Below are 12,342 nucleotides of genomic sequence, written 5' to 3'. Positions count from 1 at the left end.
CGGCGGGAGGGGGCGTGGCTCCCGGCAGGTGAGGTGCGGCGCCTCGGTAGGCTGTGATTCTCCTAGACCCAGCTAGCGGTCACTACTTCACCCTCCTAGCGTTACTTGTTGGTGATTCACTTTGGTCCAGAGGATAAAGTAATACAACATGATTGTATTTTAATCTCAAATCGTCAGTAAGAAAACGGAAAGGGAACTCGAAAGTTTTAAAAGGCTAAGTGCCTCCAGTCTTTATCTGAGTAGGCGTGTTCATAGGGTGAGCAAACTGCTTAGAAACAGTGGATCAGTTTTGCGCAGATATTGAAAGTGAATGCTGTTTTTAAAAAATGTTATTTTAAAAAAGACAGCGAAATTTAATCTGACCTTAATTTGAACCATGAATTCTGCGGCTCCCCCTTCCTACCCTATGTGAAACTGTCTTTTGCTAAACCTGTGGCTCCAAATTTAATATGCACGCAGCGTCAATCTTGGATGTTCTCTTGTAGCCACTCTTGGGAGCCCACTTTTCGTTTGTTTGTTTGTTTTTAAGCAAAGACCACATCATGGAAATACGGTGATTAGTTCCTTCCCAAGTGCTTTTTCTGCTTTTCACTTGGCTGAGTTTATAGTACCTAACCAAAACAAATTTGTCAATGGAGTGGCCGTAATTTGCTTTCACTTATTCTCTTAGCTATACATATCCTCTATCTTCTAATCTCACAGTGGTATCTGTTGTTGTCAGGATTCTTGGCCTAACTGTGGCATACCTTCCTTACTCCTTTCACACCTTCCAGAATAGGAGATTCCCAGAGAAGGCAAAATATTGCTAATAAGTAGCATGTATAACACGTTTATGATACTAAACTGAACTTTGTAACAATCTTTAATCATTTTTTTATAGAGCCTAGTGCAATAAATGTTGATTGGATGACATAAGTCAAAGTATACTTGTCCTCCAGTGCTCTGTTTGCACACCAAATAAGAATTTCTTAATCCAGTTTGGACAGCTTATTTGTAATGGTCCGTGGCCACCTCTGGGATTGTCACCCCATTTAAATTTAATCCTTTTCTCCTTTGTGCTATTCATTTGCATTTTTACCATTCTTAGAGTGCTGGTATATTTCATCTGTCCCTTGGTTCTCTGGAGGCAGAGAACCTTTTATTGTGCTTTCATTTCAAAGCATAGTGGCTTGCACATGGTAGGTATCTGAGGCCCTTTTAATCTGTAGATTCAAATTTTGAAAATCTTGCTGGGGAATGAGATAGGCGAAGTAAAAAAATTTGCCGTCCTTATTTTCAATCTGTAGTTATTTAAAGACCAATTTTTGTTTCCTCACTTTAAGTATCTCATTTGTTTACACTCTTGACAGCTGTTTTTGCTAAAGCCAATAGTTTTTCTGGGTTAGGAAGAGAAAATAGGAAATAAGTTCACCTCCAAATGTAAATTTCTAAAGCCAATCTATTAACTATTCAAGTCAGAACTAGCTATCAATCTAAATAGTAGTGTGTGTCCCATTTATGTAGCAGAATACACATGCATGTATGTGTGTGTAACTAGAGAGAGAGAGAGAGAGAGAGAGATGTTCTTTCTCAGAATAAAACCTAGAACCAGGGCACTTTCAAAGAATTTTACCAGAGTAATTTTAGCCAAGAGACTGGCATTTAAGATTTTATACTTGAGAGCAAATGCGTGTATAGAATGTGGTTAAAGAGCAAGTAAGGACCTTTTACATAATAAAGAGTTAATGAGGAAGTTTTGGGAAAGGATACAGGAAAGTCATTGGACCATTTTGGATTTTGATAATCAGTACCTACATAGCCCTTTATTTACCTACTTAAAAAATAATATATTTACTAAGTAATAGATAATTCAGATCTAATTAAAATTTAAATTCAGGTAGCATTTTGAGATTATAGTGTGACCTAAACTCAGGATGATTTACAACCAGACAATTTTTTTAACTTGTGTATAAGTCTAGAATAGCAAAGGCATAATACAGTCTTTTCTTTTTCTTTAGTTCCCTAGGTTCAAGATGAATAGCGATCAAGTTACACTGGTTGGTCAAGTGTTTGAGTCATATGTTTCGGAATACCATAAGAACGATATTCTTCTAATCCTGAAGGAAAGAGATGAAGATGCTCATTACCCAGTTGTGATTAATGCCATGACCCTTTTTGAGACCAACATGGAAATTGGGGAATATTTCAATTTATTCCCCAATGAAGTACTGCCTATTTTTGATAGTGCGCTGCGAAGATCAGCCTTGACAATTCTCGAGTCCTTCTCTCAGCCTGAGGGTGTCTCCATGAAGCAGAATCTTCATGCCAGGATATCAGGTGGATCATTTAAGGATTTTATTGCCTTATTATTCTCTAGGAAGATTTTAAGAAACCCTGACACGTTGAATTCAGAGCACTAAGAGATCATTGTTGTTTATATTTAAAAATATATCCTTTGTGTATTTCAGGGGTCCCCTCCCCCCAGTACCGGTCTGTGGCCTGTTAGGAATCAGGGCCACACAGCAGGAGGTGAATGGTGGGCTAAGGAGCGAAGCTTCACCTATATTTGCAGCCACTCCCCAGCCTCAGCTCCACCTCCTCAGATCCATCAGGCATTAGATTTTCATAGGAGTACCGGTCCCTGGTGCCAAAAAGGTTGTGGACCACTGGTTTAGTTGATATAGCACTTGTCAGCCCCCGGGGTGTTTTAATGAAGCATTCTCCAGGAATTTAGAAATGTTTGTTTTCTGAGAGTTAAATTGTAAAGTCAACATAGACTAGAGTGTAGATATACAAAAGTTTTTCTAATCAAAAATGTAGCTCCCTTACTGGCAAAATGTGATACAGTCTAAGTTAATATAAATAAAGAATATTTTCATTAGAAAGTGGGCAAGTGAGCCTTGGAACCATAGAAAAAGAAGTCATAGTGGCAAACATTGGCAGTTCCCACCTTGATTGTACAGTATACAGTATATGGAAAGAGAGTCTCAGCCAGCAACAGAGAAAATTCAAGTGTATCTGTGGACTTGTAACACCAGATTAATGTAGCCTGGTGCCTTAAGCATTCAGTTCATTTAACTAATTTGCTGGTTGGTTTTTGTTTTTTTAATTCCACACTTCCCAGACTACCTTCTGATTACTGTTGTTACTTGGCTTTCAGAGTAGATCTGTCAGCAGAGAGAAAATGTGCAGACTGTAGAAACTTAAAATATAATCACACATACGGTGCTTATTTCTCATGAGCTTGGCAAATCTGACATATCCATCTTCTATGTGCACACTTACCAGGTTTCAGAGCTACTGAATTCTGAGGACCAAGAATGGACCATGGGACATGAACCAGTATAACAAATGCTACCTTGATAAATCTGTTAGGAGGCAGCCTTAGACTATCACAGCCAGCATATCTTTACCTCAGTGATTCATTATAGCCAAACATGAGAAAGGAGACATATCAGCATAAAACATTTTTTTTGGCATTTCACACCTGTTAAATTGCCTGTTTATTAGTGGTGAAAAACACAAGATTTTTAAAGGATCAAGTGCTGCTGTGGGTAAACCTCCAATTTAAGGATTGGAAACACTATCAGACTTCCGTATCAATAAATCCCGAGACTAACTGAAAAAAGCAGTAGCTTTGTGGCGCTATGGTACTCGTTGGTTATTATGCTACCATCTATCACTCAGTTTTATGGTTTACTCAGAGTCATCAGATGATTTTATGTGTGGCCCGTGGCATTATATTCTTGTCGAATGTGGTTATAATTACATACTGTATTTAGATCTTACTGAATCAGTCCTTTTTAAAATCCTGATTGATATATCATTTATATATGTACTTTTATTTTTTTATTTTTATTTTTTAGACAAGGCAACCCTTGGTTGACCTCACAGATTGCAAGGACCTTGTCAGCTTACAATCCCTTATTTTTTTATTTTTTATTTTTGACGCCTACAGCACCTGGTCTTCCTAGGTGGTCTCCCATCCAAGTACTAACCAGGCCTGACCCTGCTTAGCTTCTGAGATCAGACAGGATCAGGCTTGTTCAGAATACATGTACTTTTAAATGGAGTCCACTGATAATTGTTATTTGAAATAATTCTTTTCTATTTTCTTAATTGATTTGATCTGATTTTGTTTCTTAAGTAAAACACAAACTTTGTTTTTCCCTTTCTCCCCCAGAAAATATGAGAATAATCCCATAGAGTCAAATGCCAGGATTGATATTTTTTGTTGTTGTTTTTCTCTGTTAGGTTTGCCCGTTTGTCCTGAACTGGTGAGGGAGCACATTCCTAAAACCAAGGATGTGGGACACTTTTTATCTGTCACTGGGACAGTGATTCGAACAAGTTTAGTGAAGATCCTGGAATTCGAACGGGATTACATATGTAACAAATGCAAGCATGTATTTGTGGTGAAGGCCGACTTTGAGCAGTACTATACGTTCTGCCGGCCGTCGTCATGTCCCAGTTTGGAGAGCTGTGATTCTTCAAAATTCACTTGCCTCTCCGGCTTATCTTCATCTCCAACCAGATGTAGAGATTATCAGGAAATCAAAATTCAGGAACAGGTAAATGATCAAATGAGAAAAAAATGACATTTGAAGAAGCGTTTTTCAGCTATGGGCAAATTTCTAGAACTAGGGAACATACAATGGATTACAAATAAAAACTTGCATCATCACATTGTAGAAGATCAAGTATGAAACTATTGCACATGTATTTGAAGATAGTTTTTAGAGACCATGATATATGTATACATCTTTTATATAGAGCATCTTTTATATAGACCATGACATATGTATACATCTTTTCTATACTGGCAAGTGGGTTGTGGAGTGGCTTAATAATTATATTAAAATTAAGAAGATATTTAGGAAGTTCAAACTAGCTGTACTTAACTAAGAGATAGGAAACAATTAAGGCATACATAACCACTCTTTAATACATGAAAGTGAGCCTGATTTTTTTTTTTTTTTTTTTTTTACTTGCCGCTTAAACACAAAGGCTTATTCAATGTCAAGGACTCAGACTCCTGTCTTTCTATACCATTTTTAACTCACGGCTTGTATTATGGTTGTCTATAGTCTAAGATGGTGGCTACAACTCTATTACATTTGTATCCTAGTCAGAGAACAGAAACAAGGAAGGATAGGCAAAAGCACCTGCCATCTAATCCAAGCCTCTATTTAAGTAGTCTCCTTCAAAGTCTCCTACATCACATGTACTTATATCTCATTGACCAGAACGTAGTTGTATGACCGTACCTGGATGCAAGGGAGTCTGGGAGATACATTGTTTTTTTACTGGGCACATGTCCACCAGCGTTCTGTTCCTAAGGAATAATCAAAGGATCTTAATGATTCATGTCAGGCCTTGTGACTAGAGATCAGGAGAGAAATAGCTCTCAATTCTAAGTAACTTATTTTAAGTTGTCGAGCATGTGTTTATTTTGACCATCCACAAGGTAGATTATATTTGGAGATGTTTTCCATATTGGCATTTTATTTCACTCTAGTTTTAGTGAATTCTTAAACTGATAGTAGATACAGTTTGCAAGAAAATCCCATAAATCCCGTTCATAATTAGATTGTATAATAATACTAGAGAAATAGAAATAGTAATTTCAAGAATTGCCAGGCTTTTTAATGCTTAGCACGTATTTAAGCATACTCGGTATATGTTTTATTTTCCTTGTTAGGTTCAGAGGCTATCCGTTGGAAGTATTCCACGATCTATGAAGGTTATCCTAGAAGATGACTTAGTAGACAGTTGCAAATCTGGTAAGCATTAACTTTTGTTAGCTTGTGTAGGAGGTCCTAACATACTGATTCGGAAAAGCCACTTTTTCTTTTCCCGAGAGTGAGTGTGGAGGCTTAATTTTTCACCTGGGAACAGAGATTGGCATAGTGGTGGGACATAATAGCAGGAAAAGAACTGGGCTGGAGCTTAGCAGTCTAGTCCAGCTGCTTGTTTTATAGATGAAGAACCTGACTTGCTCAAGGTCACTTGGAGAGTTAAGTGACAGAACTAGAGCATGAACCAAGTTCCACTGACTTCCAGTTCTGAACTCTCTTCAATGCACCATAGCTCAACAGGAGCAACTTTTAAAAATGTTGGGTTTAGTGGGCAATTATGTAAGATGCATCAGAGGATGTGAACTATCAAATGCTACTGCAGCCTTATTGGTGTCTAGAAGAAAGGAGATGATTGTTTCTCTCTGTTCTGTGTTGCTGACACCACTATAGGAGTCATATTGAATTATGGTCTTCTGTCCTCTGAGGGTCCTCAGTGTTTCCACTGGCCAATTGCCTAAATTATGAGGAAACTTGAAACCATATTGGAAGAACTGTGGGTGTCTAGCATGGATAAGCCTCAGGAAGAATGTGACAGCCAACTTTCATTAGTTGGAAGATTGTCATATAGAAATGGAATTGGAATTATAGAAGATGCTCTTGGGTTTCAATGGGCTGAAGCTACAGGAAGGTAAATTTTGACTTAGTATCTAACAACTCAAGGTGCTTGACATGGGCCTCCGATGATGGTGACTTTAAGCAGAGGATGTACAGCATCTTGGTAGATGTTTAGGCCTCATGATGGCGGTTGGTCTGGATGACCTATATAGTGTTCCCTCACTATCTTACCATATTGACAGAAGACTTTGCTATAGGGTTTGAAAATCTTTTGGATTTGTAAACTTTTAATCCCAAACAAAGTTGTCCTCAGAGCTACAAATATTTCATCAGTTTCGCTAAGACTACTGTTTCCAGCCCCAAAATGGAAACTTGTTCCTCTAAAACCAGCATCTTCTGTTCTCTACATGCATTCTCAGGCCTTGTCCAGACCTTCGTTTGTGAGGAGGATATGAGAGCTTACTTTTTCTCTTTCCTGCTCTTATTCCAAAAAACTTAAAAACTGCCTAACAATTTTTTCTTTTTTTTTTTTAACATTTAAATTAAATTGAAGGTGAGTCAGAAAATGGAAATGATTGCTAAACCTTAACTGAATGTCAGCAGTTGCCTTTTAATTCACCTCAACATTCTCTGCGTTAAATATTTCCCATTGTCACTAAAACACTCTTCATCTCTATCCAAAAACAAAGTACCACAGGTTTGTCTACTGGGCAGTAACAGGTATGTCTGATCTCTTATTCCACATCCCAGTTCTCTACTGGACAGATCAAACATGCTTCATTTCAACAAAATCCATCATTTCCCATTTCTTAACCCTAGACTTCTCCAAATGCCTCATTTATAAAACATTTACTGAGCTGATATTTCATAAAAGCGATGAGGCAAATACTCAAAAGAGTATCTACAGTCAAGAATAATTCTTTTATCAAAAGACTTCCCCCATCCATCCAAGAATCACCAACCCATACTTTCTGAAATTTATGTCAAATTCATGAACAGTTTATAGTTATCTAAACAGTATACTAAGGAAATGACAGCTTTGCTCATGGATTTCCTACGAAATACACAAGCTATGTCAAAGCACTTTGTTCATATAGGAACTCTAGATTTTAACCAAAATCTATACTATTTGGATCAGCAAAGCAGATTATTCTCTATCCTTTGATAGAGAATAAGGTGTTTTCATGCATTTCCTCTAAACTGAATTCTTTCTGCACTGAAAAAAATGTTAAGCTATTTTTCTTTCACATGTCAGTAATAATAAAGAATGGAGGAAGCAGTCTGTCAACAGCTATTTTTTCATTTATCTATAGCTACAAACCTCTTTAAGAACCAAAAGATATAAATGGCATAATCCTTGCCCTTCAAGAATTTACAGTTAGGAACCCCAATCTGACATTGCAGAGTAATGAAGTTGGAGGTTGTGTGTTGATAACTGTCAGTACAGTAGATCAGAGATGGGTCTGACTGGAGAAGGCTACAGTGGTAAATATATTGCAGAAGGCAGAGAGGCACAAAGAGATTGGATTGTATAAAAGTAAGGATTTTAGCTTCCCGAGTATAACATTGTTTATAATAACTTACTATAGGAAACTTTAAAATGAGCATCTATTGCCTTGGACTGTTTTATATATCTCATAATTGTTCTGATGATCATGTGAATCTGCTGTTCAAACATATTTGAGTAAATGAAACCTATATATTAAAGGCTTTTTAAAGGTATTGCTTCTACAAATGTAGGTTTAGAATAATAATAGCTAATGCTTTTTGAGCACTTACATTCTAGATATTGTATTTACAAGCATTATCTGACTTAATTCTCACTATAGTCCTATGATGTAAGTATAATTATTCCTATTTGTAGGTCAAGACATAGGCATAGCAAAGTTCGGTAACTTGCCCAATGTCACATAGCCAGCAAGTGGTAATGCTGGGATTTAAATCCAAATCTGACGAGTCAGTACTATTGACTGTTCTTCAGTACTCTACATTTTCCACATTATCACTGCTTATTAAAGTCCAGTTATTACTAGTGAGTGCTATATCTAAAAGTTAAGTTCCTCATTTGACTAATTTAGAAACAACCTAAGTATGACCCATTAAAATGACAATAGTAGAGGACTATTCTAAGTGCTCATATAAAGTTGCCAGACTCATTTTCATCTTAAAAATTTGAGGCAGACAATAAATGACCATTATTCTTGATCGGATTTAAAAACCATCTTTTAGGAAGGCTCTTGAAGACATATGTAAACTGCCTATTTAATTTGTTACTATGTTTTTGCCTTTGGCGAGAAATATGCTTTCTATTCTGTGAATTGCTACCACCAGTTCTATGGATTTAGCATTTATAGAACACTTTTCTTCAGAATATCAAAAGCTCTGTGGATTACACATTACATATTGAAATTTAGAGAGTGTTAGGCGTTTTGCATCAGCAAATGCCATATATTTGGCACAGTCTTGGAAATAAAGATATGCCTGTTAGTTCACAGGCAGTATTTGTTGTGCAAAATATAAGCACCAGGACTGGCTTTGGGGTATGTCCAACAGATTCAAATCTTTGGGGACTAGGATCGTGTCCCTTTTTGATTCCCTTTTATACAGCACCAAAATATTGGATGCCAAGCATTCATAAAGACTTGTACTGATGCATGAATTATATGTAATAATAATTACAGATGTCAGTGTTTGGAGAATGTGCCTATAAACTGCCCCAAAGACTTATAGGAAAATCTATAAAAATATACTGTTTTGCCCATCAGGAATGGGAAAGTTTCCTCAGGTGAGAAAGAACCAACTAAGAAGAAACAAGTAGCATTGTGTCTTATGCTTTCCTAGTTTATGGAGAGGAGCTTTGACATAGAACAGGTGTTCATTTCTTGATTCGTTCATTTTTTTGTTCAGTAAGAAAAAAGTCAGTGAATAAAATGTTACCAAATGTGGTAAGTAAAAATTAATATATAAGAAACTAGCTAATATCAGTAATCAAAAGATTGTTTCCTTCCAGATGACAAATTGATTATAATTTAATCCTCTGGCTGCAATTCTCACCTCTTTAAATGAGAACTCTATGGCTAGAAACTCGGAGAGAATGCATACTTTACCCAGTGTAATAACGATGAATAAATGATTCAGTAAACTATTCCCTGTAAAGGCTAATAATTCGATGTGGTACTGATGTAACAGATTAAGAAAAATAAAAGTGCTCACTTGAACTTTTAGTTGCACAGATACAAATACCTGTTTAAAACAATCAGGAACCTGTGGTGGTTTTTTACACCCAGATTGTTTACTGAATGAGTGCTGGATGAACGTACAGCACTTTAAACCGTGGTCAGAGAGTGGTTTATTTCTTAGTTCTGGTCTTTTGTTATGCGACTCTGCATCCAGCATGCAGGTTGCTACTGCTGGACTTGATGCTTTTTCCCAGGTGATGACCTCACTATTCATGGGATTGTAATGCAACGATGGAAGCCCTTTCAGCAAGATGTGCGCTGTGAAGTGGAGATAGTCCTGAAAGCCAATTATGTCCAAGTAAATAATGAGCAGTCTGCAGGGATCATCATGGATGAAGAGGTTCGAAAGGAATTTGAAGATTTTTGGGACCATTATAAGAATGATCCCTTTGCAGGTTTGTGATTAAGGGTATAAAGATGATAATTATTAATGGCATGTTACTCAATTGTTCAATGTGTTGTCTGTGATTAGGGAGCAGCCTTACATGCTGCATGGCTCAGGGACTGAGTTCAGAGAGTAGTAGCATCAGTCAGTACTTCTAGCCACAACCTCCCTTCGAAGCCCTTTTCTGATACAGTCTTCTATTTAGAGATCTTCTTGGAAAATTGAGGCTGAATTCCAAGAGATTTTCCATTTCTATTATTTTAACATCTTATACTGCCAAAATGGTTTCAGAGTTTTCCACCTTCTTTACCAATTAAATATATAATTCCTCCTTAAGTAGGCAAAACTCATTATCAAGGGTCCCCAATTCCCGGGTCACTGACAGTTACCTGTCGGTGGCCTGTTAGGAACCAGGCCATACAGCAGGAGGTAATTTGTAGCTGCTCCCCAGTGCTAGTGCTAGTGCTAGCCTCACTGTCTCAGCTCCACCTCAGCTCACCAGGCATTAGATTTTCATAGAAGCACCAGCCCCTGGGGCCAGAAAGATTGGGGACTGCTGTTATTATGATAACCTCTTCCTGTTAAAGCCACTGTTTCTTTCAGACGTGCTTTACATTATATGGACAGCTTCACACTGTTTTATCTGAAGATTTTAAAATAGAGAATAAATAGGAATGAGATGATGACAGATGGAAAGATGCAAAAAATAAGCTTTGTCATCATAGCAAAAATTTTGATTACTAAAATGTCATTACATAGATGAAAACATCATAGCCTTTTGGTTTGTAGAGTATTTTTATTTAAAAATTCCAAATGCATGAAACACTAAATCTTCAAATATATGTTCTCATTCTTCCTTGGAGGTATCCTCTGAGAAAATAAACTGTGAAGGCTATTTCTAATAAACTTCATCTCCAATCTAACACATAATGATTTCTTTATTCTTAAATCACATGCTGAACTACACAGATACCATTTCACAAAGTAAGGTTCTTATTTGCCTAAATAGAAGCAATTCGCTTTTATTTTGTGGGATGACTTTTTTTTTCTTCTTGCTCGTGTGTAGCATGTATGTAGTGGTTCTCAATCATTCTTTATACAGAATGAAGAAAAGGTCTCTATATTATAGCTTTATTAAACAAGCCTTTTAAGAATTATATATATTTTTAAATGAATTTTTTTACTTAAAATTGTTTCTTAGGATCCGGTCCTTAAAAACTCTGTAGCTCTTCCTTGGAGCATAGTCATTCCTTATTGCAGTACCACAGCTCAACTCTACTTAGTGACAGTGAAGGAAAAGCATCATACAGTGCTCTGATCAGACCATCAGAAGTGCTTTGCGCTGACAATTAAAAAGAATCTATCTTGTTTTAATTAGAAGGGTGTAGATGTACAACTCATTTACTCAATAAAAAGAAAAAATATGATAATCTTTTGAGAAATCTAAGTAAGAAGACAGGGAGGAAACAAGGCATGTTTTCTTTTTTAGTATGAACGGAGTCTGCTTACTTAGTTTCTAAGTACCCAGTACCAGCACACTGTATTTCACAATTTCGAAGTATATGTGTGTTTGTTCAGGGTGAGGTGGAGTAGGTGAAGGTGAGGAGCTATATCCAACAGTGTGTCTTCATTTGGCTAGCTTAAAGCCAGAAATGACTTCACTGCTCAGCTCTTGGAGGTTGACCTGCTTCATTAAGACCTGATACTGTGGATATTGACTTAGGAGGAGCCAAAGGCTTTATTCAGATCACAGTGACAGCAGGGATCCCATGACCTTGTTGCTTAGGTGCTCAATAGAAACTCAAATATAGGAGTTGGGGTCTTTTGGGCCATCAAACCACTCTGGGTGACTCATTTCTCATAGATCTAAAAAGCTCTTTTCGTTGGGATAACTGAAGGCCATAGCCACACTATTAACATGGTCAAGAACCAGAAATTAGGGAGGGAGGGAAGGATGGGAGTAGTATCTACTCAACACATTTTCTTCCATGATATGGTCATGGGAGTCTCTTGCCGCAGTCCGAGGAATCAAATCTTTCACCTCTAGACGACAAATTAGAGGAATGGCCCATCCCCCTTTGCTTTTTCTCTAGTTCCTCAGACCTGCCTTCATAGTATATCTCTTGTGTTGGCTACAATGTAGGAAATCTTAAGATCAGAAGTAAGCACAACTAGTACAGGTAACGTAATAGTTAACAGTTAAGCAGCTCCTACTCTGTGCCAGGTATTGTTTTTTCTTTGTGCTATACACTTACTCCTTTGATCCTCAACAATTCTATGCAATACCATTATTGTTTCCATTTTACAGATGAGGAAGTGAAAGTAG

General features: G+C 37.1%; 1 protein-coding gene across 9 annotated transcripts in view; it reads left to right on the top strand.

The window, feature by feature from the left end:
• The window catches only part of MCM9 (minichromosome maintenance 9 homologous recombination repair factor), a 68,560-nt gene that overhangs the window by 626 nt on the left and 55,592 nt on the right, over window positions 1–12,342 (top strand). For all 9 annotated transcript variants that reach the window (XR_003044321.1, XR_003044320.1, XM_015600097.2 and 6 more), the window contains exons 2-5: window positions 1,998–2,316; window positions 4,234–4,550; window positions 5,681–5,762; window positions 9,826–10,026. Coding sequence is in view for 7 of the 9 variants with exons in the window: in XM_015600097.2 (XP_015455583.1) it covers window positions 2,013–2,316; window positions 4,234–4,550; window positions 5,681–5,762; window positions 9,826–10,026 (904 nt within the window). In the remaining 2 variants the exon portion in view is untranslated. The remainder of the gene's footprint in view (window positions 1–1,997; window positions 2,317–4,233; window positions 4,551–5,680; window positions 5,763–9,825; window positions 10,027–12,342) is intronic.

The sequence above is a fragment of the Pteropus alecto genome, unplaced genomic scaffold (genome assembly GCF_000325575.1).
Source record: "Pteropus alecto unplaced genomic scaffold, ASM32557v1 scaffold79, whole genome shotgun sequence".
NCBI lineage: Eukaryota > Metazoa > Chordata > Mammalia > Chiroptera > Pteropodidae > Pteropus > Pteropus alecto.
The sequence above is the reverse complement of the archived record's forward strand: the minus strand, read 5'-3'. Positions and strand labels throughout refer to the sequence as shown.